At 40.9% G+C, this 17996-nt stretch overlaps 1 protein-coding gene across 1 annotated transcript; it reads left to right on the top strand.

Moving 5' to 3' along the window:
- Positions 1 to 770: 770 nt before the first annotated feature.
- BTBD1 (BTB domain containing 1) lies at positions 771 to 16458 on the top strand. The gene is made up of 8 exons (XM_060755217.2): positions 771 to 1215; positions 4381 to 4537; positions 6355 to 6460; positions 7699 to 7896; positions 10506 to 10698; positions 11777 to 11864; positions 14306 to 14452; positions 15748 to 16458. Exons 1-8 carry the CDS (start codon positions 800 to 802, stop codon positions 15904 to 15906), a joined length of 1464 nt encoding a protein of 487 aa, XP_060611200.2. The 5' UTR covers positions 771 to 799; the 3' UTR covers positions 15907 to 16458.
- Positions 16459 to 17996: the final 1538 nt, after the last annotated feature.

Here is a 17996-nt window from a genome sequence, read left to right as displayed (position 1 = left end):
GGACAAAGGACTCTTGTCTGCTGGAGCTAGGTGCGAATGTTTCAACTGACCACCTTGATTAGCATGTGATGGCCTAGCTGTTGTTTGGTGTGGCTTGTTAGTGCCTGGGTGGGTGGGACAAAGGACTCTTGTCTGCTGGAGCTAGGTGGGAATGTTTCAACTGACCACCTTGATTAGCATGTGATGGCCTAGCTGTTGTTTGGTGTGGCTTGTTAGTGCCTGGGTGGGTGGGCTCCTCTATACATTTTTAGATCTTTGGTCACGCTGAACTCACAAAAAGAGTGTGGGTGGGTAGGCTCCTCTATAGGTTCTTGTAAGTTTTTCCGGGCTATATGGCCATGTTCTAGAGGCATTTCTCCTGACATTTTGCCTGCATCTATGGCAAGCATCCTCAGAGGTAGTGAGGTCTGTTGGAACTAGGCAAAAAGGTTTATCTATCTGTGGAAAGACCAGGGTGGGACAAAGGACTCTTGTCTGCTGGAGCTAGGTGCGAATGTTTCAACTGACCACTTTGATTAGCATGTGATGGCCTGGCTGTTGTTTGGTGTGGCTTGTTAGTGCCTGGGTGGGTGGGTGGGCTCCTCTATACATTTTTAGATCTTTGGTCACGCTGAACTCCAAAAAAGAGCCTGAGTGGGTGGGCGGGCTCCTCTATCCATTTTTAGATCTTTGTTCACGCTCAACTCCAACAGAGCTGGTGGCGCGTGCGCAGATGCGTCCTGCGGGAAGCGCCCGCCCCTTGCGAGCCAGTGGCCGCCTAGTGCGCATGCGCCAGTGTTGAAGGGGAGGGGGAACCAAAATGGCGGCCGCGGGCGGCCCTGAGGCGTCGTCTTCGTCGGCGGGGGCGAAAACCACAGCGGCGGAGCCTGAAGCGGGAGCTGCTTCGTCGTCCTCGTCGTCTCCGCCGGTGGTGGTGCAGCGGGAGCCGGTGTACAACTGGCAGGCCACGAAGCGGTCTCTGCGGGAGCGCTTCGCCTTCCTCTTCGCCAACGAGCTGCTGAGCGACGTGCGCTTCGTGGTGGGCAAGGCCGGGCCGCGCGGAGGAGGGGCAGGGGGGGCGCCCGGCCCGGCCCAGCAGCGCATCCCCGCACACCGCTTCGTCCTGGCCGCCGGCAGCGCCGTCTTCGACGCCATGTTCAACGGGGGGATGGCCACCACCTCCGCCGAGATCGAGCTGCCCGACGTCGAGCCCGCCGCCTTCCTCGCCCTCCTCAGGTCAGGCAGGGACCGCCCTCCCTCGCTCCCTCCCTCCCTCCAGGGGTTTGGGACTTCAACTCCCACAATTCCTAGCAGCCGATAGGCTGCTAGGAATTGTGGGAGTTGAAGTCCCAAATCCCTGGAGGGCCAAAGTTTGCCCAGGCCTGCTACAAGAATCAGTGGTTTGGGAAAGGAGACCACTATTCCCAGTTCAGAGGCTAAATCTCTCTCCCCCCCCTCTCTCTTTCCCTCTCTCTCTCTCTCTCTCTCTCTCACACACACACACACACAGAGGTAGGTGTGTGTGTATGTATATGTATATATATACACACACACATACATACATACATACACACACATACAAATATATATACACACACAAAACACATATTCACAGACTGGGCCACAGCAAGTTGTGGAAGGGAACAGCTTGTGTGTGTGTGTGTGTGTGTGTACACACACTAGTATATCGATCAAAGGGCCACCCTACGTGTGTGTGACCATCTGTCAGGGATACTTTGATTGTGCTTTTCCTGCATTGCAGGAGGTTGGACTAGATGGCCCATGTGGTCTCTTCCAACTCTTATTCTTTGGTCCTTTATATATTGATAGCGGTATGTATCAATATATCAATATCTACCTGTTTATATCTAAATCAATATATCTATATATCTATATTTTTGTCAATATCTATACCTGTCTCTCTCTCTATACACACACACACATATATTAGGGCTGGGCAACCACGGAAAAATTTGTTTCTAAAATCGATTCGTTTTTTGGGGGGTTTTGTGTTTCGATTTTTAAAAGAATTCCGAAATTTTTCTTTTAAAAAGTTCGATATTTACAAAACTTCGTAAATTACAAAACAATACGAAACAAATACGAAACAATAACGAATTGATTCGTTAATGGCGGACGCGACCGCGCAATACGCTAAAAAACCTCCAAATGGGACAGGGGGAACTTCTGAAGCTTCCCTCTCCCTCTGTTGTTGACTGTTGGTGTGATATTTATAATTTTTTTCACTGATTAAACAAACAACAACTATAAAACTTGCCCCAGACATGCAGAAATAATAACGAAACGATTTCAAAACGATAACAAAACGAATACAAACCGAATTCGAAACAATTACGAAACTAATTTAAAAATTCGTTTCGTTTTTTAGTTGCTCCTGGATGGTTCGTTATTGCTTCGTTATCAAAAAAAATAACAAATTTTTAACGAATTACGAAACGAAACCGCCCATCCCTAATATATATGTCTATTGATATATTTATCAATCAATATATCACCATCAATGTATCTATAGAAGCCCCCAGTGGCACAGTGGGTTAAACCCTTGTGCCAGCAGGACTGAAGACTTACAGGTCACAGGTTCAAATCTGGGGAGAGCGCAGATGAGCTCCCTCTTGTCAGCTCCAGCTCCCCATGCAGGGACATGAGAGAAGTCTCCCACAAGAATGGTAAAACATCAAAACATCCTGGCATCCCCTGGGCAGCGTCCTTGCAGACGGCCAATTATCTCACACCAGAAGCAACCTGCAGTTTCTCAAGTCGCTCTGGTATAGATATATAGATTGTGGGAGTTGAAGTCCAAAACACCTGGAGGACCCCAGTTACATCTATCAATATCTATCTACATCTATCCATATCTATTAATATATATCCTATATATCTGTATGTATATGTGTATATAACACACACACACACATGTATATACACTAGATGTCTCCTGCCATGCATTGCTTTGCCCCAGTCTGTGAATATGTTTTTTGTGTATGTATATATTTGTATATATGTATATATATGAGGTTTTGCGCATGTGTTGTAATGTATTTTGTTGGGTTTTGGCATTTTTAAGTCTCTTCTGCTGTGCTTTTCAGTGTTTTTATGAGTGGTGGTCACTCATTGGCCTGATAGGTTTATTGTGTCCAAATTTGGTGTCAATTTGCCCAGTGGTTTTTGAGTTATGTTAATCCCACATATGAACATTACATTTTTATTTATATAGATACACACAGAGACAGTCCCCAAATTATGAACAAGATTGGTTTTGTAGGTTTGATCTTCAGTTGAATTTGTATGTAAATTGGAACAGGTATATTTTTAAGTGTAACTCCAGCCATATTTATCTATCTCTCTATCTTTGGATGCCATAGGGAAGGGTTAATACCCTTATGGAGTTCATTTTGCTGTCTGTGCCCCTGTTCAGAACATTTCTCCTCACTTTCTGTCCCACTGAGAATTGGGTTTTGAAAAATGTGGCTTCTTGTGGAAACAAGGATTGACGATAAAGCTTCAGTGGAGACTGGTATGGAATGCTGGGATTTGTGATTTGGTTAAGCATCAGCACTCTTTGGCAAGAGAAGGCAAAAGACCTTATAAAACTACAACGCTCATGATTCCATAGCATTGAGCCCATGGTAGTTAAAGTGTATCAATCTGCATTAATTTTATAGCGTAGATGTAGCCAAAGCTGTTAATTGATTCATATAAGCAACTTGTACAACAGTACATACGTTAATATAATTATATTCCACCTGTTACCCAAATATTTCATATTGATAGTTTTTGATTTTAAAAGTGCTGTGTGTGTGTGTGTTTGTGTGTGGTGTAGGAACCGATCCATATTGTTTCCATGTTGGTTGTTGCCTTTGATTTTTCCTTAGGAACATATCTGTTTTGTTAACTGTTCTGAAATTTGCATCTGTGCTAGTGAAGTTGCTCTGAACAAGATTTGTGGAAATGTAGCATTTCCTGTTTGCTTCTTCACTTAAATACAGGACCTGACCTTTTCATGTTCAAAAAGAGCAGGCTTTTTGTGCATCCTCAAAATCGCTTAACATCTGCAGTAGGCTTGTCGCGCATCTTGAGAATTGGCATTTCTCAAGAACAAAAGATACCGGGAGTCTTGAAAGTGAGTGCTATTTGTGTTGAATCAGAAGGAGGTTTAGCAGAGCTTGTTCTCAGGGTTGATTTGCTTCTTCTACAGAAGTTTCATGAATGAGAGGTATTTACCAAAAGGAACCTGAAACTATTAGTGGATTGTTGACTTAAATGAAGAGGAATGCTCTTTGTGGGAGGGAAGTGCTCAGCCCATCCAGTTTTGCTATTTAAGTGAAAACAGTGTTGTCACGATCTGATAACCTTCCTAACTTGGCCTTCTTTGATTTCTAGGTTTTTGTACTCAGACGAAGTTCAGATTGGTCCTGAAACAGTGATGACCACTCTGTATACCGCTAAGAAGTATGCTGTCCCAGCTCTAGAAGCCCACTGTGTAGAATTTCTCACTAAGCACCTCCGGGCAGATAATGCTTTTATGCTACTTACTCAGGTAATTGCCTTTGTGCTGACTTGTTACAGATACAGAGGTGTCCTTGGCCAACTAATTTAGAGTACAGCCGGCAGAAGTTTAATACAAAAATATAACAGAGAAATTGTAGATAATGCCAGGAAAATTGAAAATATCACAGTCCAAAACACTGGAGGGCCCAAAACACCTAGAGCATTGGTTCTCAACTTGGGGTCCCCAGATGTTTTTGGCCTTCAACTCCCAGAGATCCTAACAGCTGGTAAACTGGCTGGGATTTCTGGGAGTTGTAGGCCAAAAACATCTGGGAACCCCAGGTTGAGAACCACTGCCATACTGTATAGTAAACTTTGTATTTGTATCAGTAAACTTGTTTAGAAATTTATATGATCCTAATATTGGATGTTTTTGAGATGATTAACTGAGGTCCCTTCTACTTAGCTGAATAAAATCCCATATTATCTGCTTTGAACTGGAATATAGTGGTCCCTCGCTACTTCGCAGTTAGCTTTTTGCGGACTCACTGTTTCGCGGTTTTTCATTATGAAGCACGACTATCAACATTGATTGGTTCTTCCATCTAATCAGGCAAATTCACTGCCAGCAAGGGCTGGTTTGATAAATTTCAGAAGCGCTGTGAACTTAAGAGCATTTATCTGTATGGAGAGGCTTCCTCTGCGGATAAAGCCGGAGCCGAGGATTACATGAACAACACGTTCAAGGGGGGTTATGTAGTGTATAAGTGTGTGGGGAGAGTTTAAGGTAAAGGTTTTCCCCTCACTTGAAGTCCAGTCGTGTCCGACTCTGGGGTGTGGTGCTCATCTCCATTTCTAAGCTGAAGAGCCGGCGTTGTCCATAGACAACTCCAAAGTCACATGGCCTGCATGACTGCATGGCGTGCCCATCCCACCTATTGTTCTACTCACGTTTGCATGTTTTCAAACTGCTAGGTTGGCAGAAGCTGAGGCTGACAGCGGAAGCTCACACCGCTCCCCGGATTCAAACCTGTGACCTTTCGGTCAACAAGCTCAGTGCTTTAACCCACTGCACCATCGGCGGCTCCTATAAAGTTTATAAAGACTTAAAATAGTGTATAACTACTAAAATAATATATAAATAATAAAATTAATATAGCGTCCCTACTTCACGGATTTTCACTTTTCACTGGTGGTCCTGGAATGTAACACCCGACATAAGGGAGGGAATGCTGTATATAACAGTGTGGACTCCTAACCCAGTTCAAAGCAGTTATTGTGGGATTATTTGCCTTAATATTCTGGGTTATGTGGCTGTGTGGGAGGGCCTGGAAAGTCAAGTTGCACAAGTCAATAAGCTCCATTAGACTTTGTGGGGATTTCTTCTTAGCAAGTGTTCTTACAGTCCAGTGATTATAAAGATGTACCATTTATTTTCGTGAAGAGTTAGGTAGCATGCTGTTGGATTTGGTGATCTTTCCTTGCCCAGTAACATATTTTTTTTCTGCCTTAAGAATGGCCAGGTATCCTCAGAAGGATCAGTATTAACTGGAGCTAAGCCTATCTAAAATAACCACGTGTCACATTTCTGAAAAAAAGCTTGTAAATTCATATTCAAACTTTGGGTTAAATGGGAACCTTGAATAGCAATGCTGCCAACATGAATAACGGTTAAAGAGCATTCGTGGAGGAATTTTTTATGTGCAGAATTTCTTCATGTTAAAATAACTGGCATGAACTTGATCTTATATCAGTGAAACCAATGTTCATTATTCATTATGGTTGTTGAAATAGGCTTTTATTAGCTGTCAGGCCTACACTGTACAATACTGAATTATCCCATCAATTTTTAATATATTTTTATAGGCTCGTTTATTTGATGAACCACAGCTGGCTAGTCTCTGTCTTGACACAATAGACAAAAGTACAATAGATGCAATAAGTGCAGAAGGTTTCACAGATATAGATATAGGTAAGTAGCCCATATTACTATTCCTTTTGAGGGGCAAATGCAGGGATTGGGAAGCTGTGGCCTTCCAGATGTTGAGAGGAGGCATGATCATCATGTTTAAATATTTGAAAGGCTGTCATAGGAAAGGGAGGAGCAGGGTTGTTTTCTGCTGCCCTGGGACTAGGACTTAATGGAGCCATGAGTTCAAATTACAGGAAAGGAGATTCCACCTGAATATTTGGAAGAACTTCCTTACCATGAAAGCTATTCAACAATGGAACTCTTTGCCTCGAAGTCTAGTGGAAGCTCCTACCTTGGAGACTTATAAACAGAGGGTGGGTGATGATGATGATAAAGTTTATTTATATCCCGCCCCCTCTCCCAATGGGACTCAGGGCAGCTTACAACATAAATAACACAATAAGTGCAATACAGTACAGAAAATGAAATAAACAGTGGATAGGTATTTGTTGGGGGTACTTTGGTTATGCTTTGCCTGCAGGTCAGAAGGGGGTTGGGTCAGATGGCCCATGTGGTCTCGTCGAACTCTACGACTCTATGAGTCTATATTGCTGGTCTATATGTCCTTTCTTCACCATTGGACATGCTGGTTGGGATGGAAGGAAGTTGGGAATCGGATAACATCTAGATAACAATGGATTTACCATCCTGGATTTAACTGAATGTTTGACTAATATTACTTCTTTCAGTTGTCCTTGTAGATTTTATTTATTTGTTTGTTTGTTTGTTTACTGTATTTGTATACTGCCTTTCTCAGCCTATTGGCAAAAATGGTACACATTTTCACATGTAAAGCCCATTTGTAGGAATTGCTCTAACACGTTTCAATTAACAAGTTAGCTAAGTAAGTAATTATTCATAGGTTATTATGCATAATATGCAAATGCATATATTATTCAGTCAGTGGGAATTGTTTTCATTGAACTGAACACTAGGTAAATCTGTGTATAAGTCTCCAGCGAATTTCAAACTCAGTTAACAAAGGGTAATTAGTACAAAAGTAGTTCTGAATAAGAGAGTAATAACTAAAACAGCAGTTCTTAGTTACTGCTTCACATGTAACAACAGCAAATATTATTTTACTGATAAATAGTGCAGAATCTGCCTGTGTAGTGAAAGGAAAAGAAGTTAAACCTGGTTCAACTGGAATCTTTGGGTCAGACACATAGTAAACTTATGGAGAAATTTTAAAAATCCTTTAAATTGCAAGTTACTGCATTGGGTTTTTCCCCTTTCAGATACTTTGTGTGCAGTATTAGAAAGAGACACACTCAGTATACGCGAGAGCAGACTTTTTGGAGCAGTTGTTCGCTGGGCTGAAGCCGAATGCCAAAGACAGCAGTTAGCAGTCACATCTACAAATAAGCAGAAAGTTCTTGGCAAAGCCCTGTCCTTAATCCGTTTTCCGCTGATGACAATTGAAGAATTTGCAGCAGGTGAGCAGAAGATTTGCATTATTGGTGTTAAAAAATTGAAAGTTTGCGCATCACTCTCAGACACAATGGCCAGAGTGTGGAAAAGAAAGCTGTTTATTAGATGTAACCAATGTATTTGTTTAGCATTAAGTTCATTGATGGCGTTTAAGAAGACACAATATAATGGCAGCACTTTTGAGTCTTTCTAAAAGAGCCTGGCCTTTCTTCAGTACTACAGTGTTCTTGCAGCCTGATCTTATTTGTGCATGTTTAGTTGGAAATAGAGTTCACTGGTTCTAGCATGTTTGTGTAAGATTCACCATTGCTGTGTGTTACGTTGATGGCAAATAAAATAGTGGATTTAGCTCTGTGGTTTTTAAAATTCACCACAGTACTCTTCCCCAGTCAGGTACCATTGGGATTTATGGAGCTACAATTCCCATTCATAGCCTTAAACATCAGGAAGGCACCAGGTTGGGAATATTACTATAGCACATTTATCCATTTATCAATAATGAGAAGCATCCCCATACTTTTACAAACACTTGTCTTTTTTAACTCATACCTTGTTTGCCATCGAAAATGAGAAGATATGGCTTCTTGTATGATTGCTTACAATAAAAGATTTTCTCCTACAGTAAGTATTGACATGTCAGATAACTTACCAGAGAAGATCTAAGGCATTATCTAGGGAGTATTACATTTTTAACAAAACAAACAAACAGAAAAAAATGAAGTAATACACAAAACACCATGTAATACAACTGTCTGGTTGCTCCTGACACGATAAATAAAAAAATCTAGGGAGTGGGTTGTTTAATTCAATATGATTACTATCATACACTAAAGTACCATTTAAATCTGGCTTGGTTCTGAGTGGATTGCACTGAAGAATTTAGTCATGTCATGGATTAAAAACTGGAGAAGTAAAGCAGCTGAGGTTTCTGTGAATTTTCCGGGCTGTCTGGCCATGTTCCAGAAGCATTCTCTCCTGATGTTTGCCCACTTCTATGGCAGGCATCCTCAGGTTGTGAGATCTGTTGTAAACTAGGCAAGTGAGGTTTATATATTCGTGGAATGTCCAGGGTGGAAGAAAGGACTTTTGGCTGGTTGCTGCTTTGGGGAATCCTTTGTTGGGAGGCATTACCTGGCTCTGATTGATTCTTGTCTGGAATTCCCCTACTTTTTTGAGTGTTGCTCTTTAGAGTTTTTTAATACTGGTAGCCAGATTTTGTTCATTTTCATGGTTTCCTGTATAGAAACGCTGGACCACTCTAACCACTACCTTGTCAGACTACACAGAGAAGCCATTGACATCCACAAGCATGTAGACAATTTCAACAAAAAGGAGGACACCATGAAAATGAACAAAATCTGGCTACCAGTATTAAATCAGGAGAGTAAATAAAGAGCAACACCCAAAAAGCAGGGGAATTACAGACAAGAATCAACCAGTATTAAAAAAAACCTCTAGAAACAGAAATAAAGAACAATACTCCCAACAAAGGATCCCACAGGCACCAATCAACCTGGCTTTGAAGACGCAAGGCCATTAAATGCTAATCAAGGTGGCCATTTGCAACATTCACACATGCCCCAAGCAAACAAGAGTTATTTCTCCCACCCTGGACATTCCAAGGATATATAAATCACACTTACCTAGATCCCAACAGACACTTCAACCTCTGAGGGTATCTGCCATAGATGTGGGTGAAACATTAGGAGAGAATGCTTCTGGAACATGGCCATACAGGCCTGGAAAACTCACAGCAACCCAGTGATTCCGGCCATGAAAGCCTTCAACAACAAAAAGCAACTGACTTCAAGTTTACTGTGATTCTCACTTACGCTGTTTATGTTTAATAACAAGGCTTAGCTGTTTAAGTATATGGGTTTTTAAAATAAAGTTTATATTTTATTGTATGTTAGTTTATATTCATTTCATTCTATATGTTGTGTCTTGACATTCCACATTTAATGTGCCGTATTCTAGTTGAGAACCACATATAAAAATCTGTAAAACTGAACTGGTTTAATGTATTTGATAGTTCAATTTGTTAAATGGCATTGTATGTCTATGGGCGCATTATGCAATCTTGTTAAACCAGTACAATTGTTGTTTTTTCATCTTGTTCAATCCTTTTCCAAGGATAAACTACTATATCATCATTTATGGATGATATAGTATGAAAAACACATCATCCGAAAAGATAAAATCCTAGTTGCCAGTAGTGTTAGTAGTTCTCAGATCTAATCTATGTGGTCTGTTATAAATTTGCTAAGCAAACCTGTAAATAGCCCAGCCTTGACATGAAACTTATTTGATTCAGTGCTTTAAAAAATACTGCTTGTTAACATAAATTAACAGTAAATGTAATCTTCAAACTACTTGTCTTGGAGCATTGAAATTTATAACCATTTAAAACATGATTTCTTAATGGTTTTCTCTTGAAGGTTGTAGGGTTTTGTCCTTTTTTACTATCCAGGGTAATTAATTGAACAACTGCAGTCTAGCAGTGGTGTGAATGGACGTGAGTAGGCCTGTAACTAACAGTTACTTCAGAAACATTTCTCAGTTGGCTGCATAGTACAGAATACGCTCAGCTCAGTTGCGTTGCCTTTCTTTCCAGGTCCTGCTCAGTCTGGAATTTTGTCAGATCGGGAAGTAGTAAATCTCTTTCTGCATTTTACAGTCAACCCTAAGCCTAGAGTTGACTATATTGACCGACCAAGATGCTGTCTTCGCGGAAAGGAATGCAGCATCAATAGATTCCAACAAGTGGAGAGTCGCTGGGGTTACAGTGGAACGAGTGACCGGATCAGGTAAGTTTATGTTCCACCATAAACTTATTAAAATGTGCATACATTTAAAGTAGTCACGATAAAGACAGTGCCCATGCTAAAGACAAGATCATCTTGTCATTTAAAGGATTGGTATGTCTTTTTTCTATATAACTCCATCTGCTTTATCACAGTCATAAAATTTGGTGTGATTTCTAGTGTGACCCATACACACAAAAAAGAGTGCAATACATTTTAGCCTGAACCTCTCAACAACTTGGGGTGCTGTGTTTTGTTTTGCTTTCCTCTAAAATGCATTTTTGTGAACAGCATTGGCTCAATCTTGATAATAATGTTAAGGTTGGCATCCCGAGCATCCTATCTCGTACGGATTTTTTTTTTTTGTCTTACATAGGACCAAGTGTGAAACAAAATTTAAAGATTATAAAGTAAAGATAAAAGGTTTCCCCTTGACATTAAGTCTAGTCCAGTCCGATTCTGGGCAGTGGTGCTCATCTTCCATTCTAAGCCAAAGAGCCGGCATTGTCCATAGACACCTCCAAGGTCAGGTGGCCACCATGACTGCATGAAGCACCATTACCTTCACGCAGAAGTGGTACCTATTGATCTACTCACATTTGCATGTTTCCGAACTGCTAGGTTGGCAGGAGCTGGGCTAACATTAGGAGACGTGCCACTATAATCTAAAAATTATAGATCTTTAATAATAATAACAACAACAACAATAATAATAATAAACTTTATTTATAGCCTGCCACCATCTCCCCAAAGGGGACTCAGGGCAGCTTACATGAGGCGAAGTGCAACAGTACATTACAACAAAATAAAACCAAAATAACAAAACATTATTATTGTGTTTGTCCCTCAAATAAAGATAAGTTAGGGCACAGCCTTCTTCTGGAAATCTTGTATTGTTTGAAGCTGGTGAGAAGATATTCCCCTGGATAAATTCCACTTGACAACATTTTGGTATATATTCTCATAAGAATGTAAAGAAACAAATTATAGATTAAAGAAGGATAGGTTTCTTTTAAGAAAATTGTTCACCGTTTTCTTTTCAAAAGAATGTACTCAGTTCTGTTCTCTTCCTTCTTTCAAGGTTCACAGTCAATAGAAGAATTTCAATTGTGGGATTTGGATTATATGGGTCTATTCATGGACCCACCGATTACCAAGTTAATATCCAGGTAACACTGCTTTCTAAGGATTTAATGAGTGGCACATTTCATTTAACTGACTTGTCCAAGGATATTCTGCTCAGTGTCCATAATTTAGAAATGGATGCTGAGGCTGGTCTTCTTCTGTCATCGTTCTGTGGAACAGGTGTTTCAGTCAGGATTGCCAGTCCTCAGATTCTGTAACATATTAAGCTGGGTGGGGCCTTTCCACCTTTATTTCACTACTTTTCTACCAGATGTGAGGTAGGTAAAGGTAAAGGCGTCCCCTGACATTAAGTCCAATCATGTCTGACTGAGCGGTGGTGCTCATCTCCATGCCTAAACCGAAGAGCCGACGTCTGTAGACACTTCCGTGGTCATGTGACCGGCATGACCACAGAAGCAGTATTATTTATTTACGACATTTATATGCCGCCCTTCTCATCCTGAACGGGACTCAGAGTGGCTTACAATTTTTTTTTTTATTTCAGTTACTTCTACCCCGCCCTTCTCATCCCAAAGGGGACTCAGGGCGGCTTACAAAGGCACAATTCGATGCCGGCATCACATAACAGTAGTATAAAACAACATAGCAGCAATTAAGAGTTAGCAACAGTTTCTGCATTACAACAATAAAACCAATAAAAACCACTTACACCTAATTAACGGTCAGCGTTCGCCATCTCATGGTCCAATTTCCAATTCCACTTTGTCAGTCCTGTCAGTCCTAGTCGTCTGATTGTCCTTATCTAGTTGTCAGATTGCCCAAAGGCCTGGTCCCACAACCACGTCTTTAATTTCCTCCTGAAGGAGAGGAGGGATGTTGATGACCTAATTTCCCCCAGGAGTGAGTTCCACAGGTGAGGGGCCACCACTGAGAAGGCCCTGCTCCTCGTCCCCACCAGCCTCACTTGTGATAGCGGTGGGGTCGAGAGCAGGGCCCCCCCAGATGATCTCAAACTCCGGGGTGGGACGTAGAGGAAGATACGTTCAGACAGATACGCTGGACTGGAACCGTATAGGGTTTTGTAGATGAAAACCAGCAAGATATATATACATACAGTACATTATATTATTAGCATAGTACAATATCTATAATATATATTACTATATTGTAATATTATTAGTAATATTATATGTAATATAAAATATATAATTATAATACCATATTATTAGTAGTAGTAGTAGTATTATATTGTATTACATTATAATATAAATATTATATGTATATACAATATATTATATTATTAGCATAGAACAGGAGACAAGGTGGAACTGTCCCCTGTCCCCCCCCCCCTTCACTCTGGCCCAGAGTGGCAGTTGGTGCCGGGGGGAGGGGTCCCCAACTGATGACATATGCAGAAAACAAGATGGAACTGTCCCCTGTCCCCCTTCACTCTGGTCCAGAGTGGCAGTTGGTGCTGGGGGAGGGGTCCCCAACTGATGACATATGCAGGAGACAAGATGTACCTATTGATCTATTCACATTTGCATGTTTTCGAACTGAGGCTAACAGTGGGAGCTCACCCTACTCCCCAGATTCAAACCGCCGACCTTTCGGTCTTCAAGTTCAGCAGCTCAGCGGTTCAACCCACTGTGTCACAAGAGGGCCCCCAGATGTGAGGTGCACTGTCTCTAAACTTGAGGACCTCTACAAAGCTCACTTACACCAAGAGTGAGGGCTTTCTTTTATCCCCACTTCGTCCAACAATGGAAGGAGTTCCTCCAGACCCTTCTGTGTGACTATGAATTATGGCGCCCTCATAGATACCCTCAATTTCCTGTGCTGGATATTATAAACTTTTCTCAATTCTGAACATCATTTCTCTCTCTCCTCTGCTGCAAAACCGATCTCTTCCAGCAGGCCTTTCCAGTCAAATTTAGTATCTGAAATACTTTTTAGTCTCTGTGGGCTCTTCCAGACAGGCCCTATATCCCAGGATCCGATCTCAGGTTTTCTGTTTATCCCAGATTATCTGGCAGTGGGGACTCATATAATCCAGTTTAAAGCAGAAAACCTGGGAACATATCCTGGGATATAGACCCTGATTGTTCAAGTGTTATAGAGACAGTGATGTAGGTATAAAAGTATTCCAAAAAAATTGGCCAGCCACAGCAAAGTCTTTTCATCTGCTTAACATGTGGCGGTAGAGAAGAACCTTGAGAATTTTTGTATTGTGTTCTGAAAAAAAAAATAGAACTGGTAAGACAGTCTTAACACTTAACAAGAGATGAGTTCAAACTCTTTTGTTGTTTATTCATTCAGTCACTTCCGAAGCTCTTACATTTAAAAATTGAGTTATGAAAGTTTTGCTGTTTGTTGCCTTGGGATTGGGTTTTAATATGTGTCAAGAACTCAAAGAGCTGAAGCAGGAATATTAAACCTAGGAGCCTCTTAATAAAATACTTAGGAAACAGTTTCTTAAAAGACAAATTGCAGGTGTCATGTGATGTTTTGTCTTTCACTGCAGATCATTGAATACGAGAAAAACCAAACACTAGGACAAAATGACACTGGATTTAGTTGTGATGGTACAGCCAATACTTTCAGGGTTATGTTCAAAGAACCCATTGAGATTCTGCCCACCGTGTGCTATACTGCGTGTGCAACTTTAAAAGTGAGCCATTTTCATTTGATTTCTGTGTAAAAGTATATTTATACTTCAGCAACGGTATTACTGATATCAAGATATGTCTGCTGTATATATTTCTAACTGATAAGTTGTTGCTGTAGATGTGCTACAGCAGTGTTTCTCAACCTTCCTAATGCCACGACCCCTTAATACGGTTCCTCATGTTGTGGTCACCCCTGCCCTAACCATAAAATTATTTTGTTGTTACTTCATAACTGTAATTTTGCTATTGTTATGAATTGTAATGTCAATATCTGATATGAAGGATGTATTTTCATTCATTGGACCAAATTTAGCACAAATACGGCCAAATTTGAATACTGGTAGGGTTGGGGGAGGGTGATTTTGTCATTTGGGCGTTGTAGTTGCTGGGATGTGTAGTTAACCTACAATTAAAGAGCATTTTGAACTCCACCGACAATGGACTTGAACCAAACTTGGCACACAGAATATTGGAAGAGTTTGGTGGGCATTGACCCTGAGTTTTGGAGTTGTAGTTCACCTACGTTCAGAGAGCACTGTAGAATCAAGCAATGATGGATATGGACCAAACTTGGCATGGAATACTCAACATGCCCAAATGTGAAATGTGTAGTTTGGGGGTACAGACCTTGACATTTGGGAGTTGTACGTGTTGGGATCTATCAAAGAGCATTCTGATCCCCACCAACAACAGAATTGGGCCAAACGTTCCACACTTCCCATGACCATGTTTTTTCTGATGGTCTTTGGCGACCCCTCTGACACCCCCTCGCAACCCCCACAGGGGTCTTGACCCACAGGTTGAGAAACACTGTGCTACAGCTAGAGATCACTCAAAGTTTGCTCATTCTTATGCAAAGTAATTGGAAGTATGTGCTGCAGTTTTCAATATTTAATCTACCACTTTTATTTTGATTTTATAGTCTGCTTTAGTACTGTTTAATTCTGTTGCTGTTATGTTTTTATTTTTATGTGTTTTTTTAACAGACTATTTAAAGAACATGGGTTAATGGATGTGAATGAATTTTAGTACGGCAGTGGTTCTCAACCTGTGGGTCCCCAGATGTTTTGGCCTTAATTCCCAGAAATCCTAAGAGTTGGTAAATTGGCTGGGATTTTTAGGAGTTGTAGGCCAAAACACTGGGGATCCACAGGTTAAGAACCACTGTATTACTGTCTCAGACTAGGATTAATTGATATTTTTATACTTCAGCAACGGTATTACTGATGTTTTTATACTTCAGCAACAAATACTGTCATTCACTCCAAATAACTTAATTTCTACTGTTTGTGTTTAGGGCCCAGATTCTCATTATGGCACCAAAGGACTAAAGAAAGTAATCCACGAATCTCCTGCTTCAAGCAAAACCTGCTTTTTCTTTTTTAGTTCGCCGGGTAACAACAACGGTACATCGATAGAAGATGGACAGATACCAGAAATAATATTTTATACGTAATTTTCAGTAACTGAAATAAAGAAAGAGATGAATTGACTTTGATAAGAAAGGACCAATGGGAGAAGCGGAATGCTGTGAATCTTGTAAATACAATGATCTCAGATGTGCTATCGAAACTAAAGTATTGTATGTGGATGGTACTAAAAAAAGTATTCACTTTTCCAGTTGCAGGATGCAGCCAAACTATTCTTATCTGTACATAGATATTTACTTGATCACTTTAAATGTACTACCCTTGACTTGGAAGATGGAAGGGAGCATTTGTCTTTTCCTCCCTGAAATATCCTTGCTGCAGATGGTATGTCATCTGTGGATTAGAATGACTGTGTACTGGTAAACATGCATTTCCTTTTCTTTTTTTTAAACAAAACACTAAATTTACAATGAAATTATGAAGACAAGCAGACTTAAGATGGATACGAATTACATCTGTAATTGTACTTGATACAGTGTACATAAACCTAACCAGTTTTGTTGTGTACTGGAAAAAATGTTACTTGGAAAGAAACTGTATGAAGCTATTCTTGAAATATAAAGTGAAGAGTGGAAGAACTATTGCTGACTTCTGGGTGCTGTAGTAAAAAACCGATCTGAAATACTATAATTCAACTGGGTTGCTGTGAGTTTTCCGTACTTATGGCCATGTTCCCGAAGCATTCTCTTCTGACGTTTCACCTGCATCTATGGCAGGCATCCTCAGAGGTTGTGAGAGGATTCCTGCAGTAGATGCAGGAGAAACGTCAGGAGAAAATCCTTCAGGAACATGGCCATACAGCCCGGAAAAATCACAACAACCCAGTATTTTAGTTTTATTTATCGTGTTAGGGGCAACCAGACAATTCTATTACATTTCTAACAGAACAAAACAAACAAACAAACAGACAAAACACAAAGTTTGCAAGCTTGGTAGTGGATTAAATGTCCTTTGACCAGTATCTGGCCACTTGGAATGCCTCTGGTGTTACTATAAGAAGGTTCTCTATTGTGCATGTGGCAGGGCTCAGGTTGCATTGCAGGAGATGGTCAGTGGTTGGCTCTTCTCCACACTCGCATGTTGTGGATTCTACTTTGTAGCCCCATTTCTTAAGATTGACTCTGCATCTTGTGGTGCCAGAGCACAGTCTGTACAGCGCCTTCCAAGTCGCCCAGTCTTCTGTGTGCCCAGGGGGGAGTCTCTCCTTTGGTATCAGCCATTGGTTGAGGTTCTGTGTTTGAGCCTGCCACTTTTGGACTCTGGCTTGCTGAGGTGTTCCAGGGAGTGTCTCTGTAGATCTTAGAAAACTATGTCTTGATTTAAGTCGTTGACGTGCTGACAACAACCCAGTGATTCCAGCCATAAAAGCCTTCAACAATATATAACTCAACTGGGTCAAAAGATCTGCCGAGGTTTATAGAGATTTTGGTGTGTGAGTCAAGATTCGAGGGCAGAGATTCAAAAAGCCCAAAGGACACATCATTCCCATCCTTTTGTTGTTGAAGGCTTTCTTAGCCGGAACCATTGGATTGCTCTGAGTTTTCCGGGCTGTATGGCCATGTTCCAGAAGCATTCTCTCCTGACGTTTCACCCGCATCTATGGCAGGCATCCTCAAAGGTTGTGAGGTCTGTTGGAAACCAAGCAAGTGGGGTTTATGTATCTATCCATTAAATGTCCACATTTATATCTGTGTTAATTTGCTTTATTTATTTTATTTTGTTCCTGTATGTATCGTGATGTAATTTTTGTTGTTTGCATTCTTTATTTTATTTTGCTGTGTTGTACCTTTGCGCTTGGCCTCATGTTAGCCACCCCGAGTCTCCTTTGGGGAGATGGTGGCAGGGTATAAATAAAGATGATGATGATGATTGTCTGTGGAATCTCCCACCCTGGGCATTCCACAAATACATAAATACCACTTGCCTAGTTTCCAACAGACCTCATAACCTCTGAGGGTGCCTGCCATAGATGTGGGTGAAACGTCAGAAAAAAATGCTTCTGGAACATGGCCATACAGCCCAGAAAACTCACAGCAACTCAAAACCTAATATACGAGGGTTGAATACAAAGTAATGCCTCCACCTTCGTAACTCCTCAACAAATGGGAGTACTGGT

The sequence above is a fragment of the Anolis sagrei genome, chromosome 9 (genome assembly GCF_037176765.1).
Source record: "Anolis sagrei isolate rAnoSag1 chromosome 9, rAnoSag1.mat, whole genome shotgun sequence".
In the NCBI taxonomy this organism is placed as follows: Eukaryota; Metazoa; Chordata; class Lepidosauria; order Squamata; family Dactyloidae; genus Anolis; species Anolis sagrei.
Note: the sequence above shows the minus strand (reverse complement) of the source record. Positions and strands in the feature narration are given on the sequence as shown.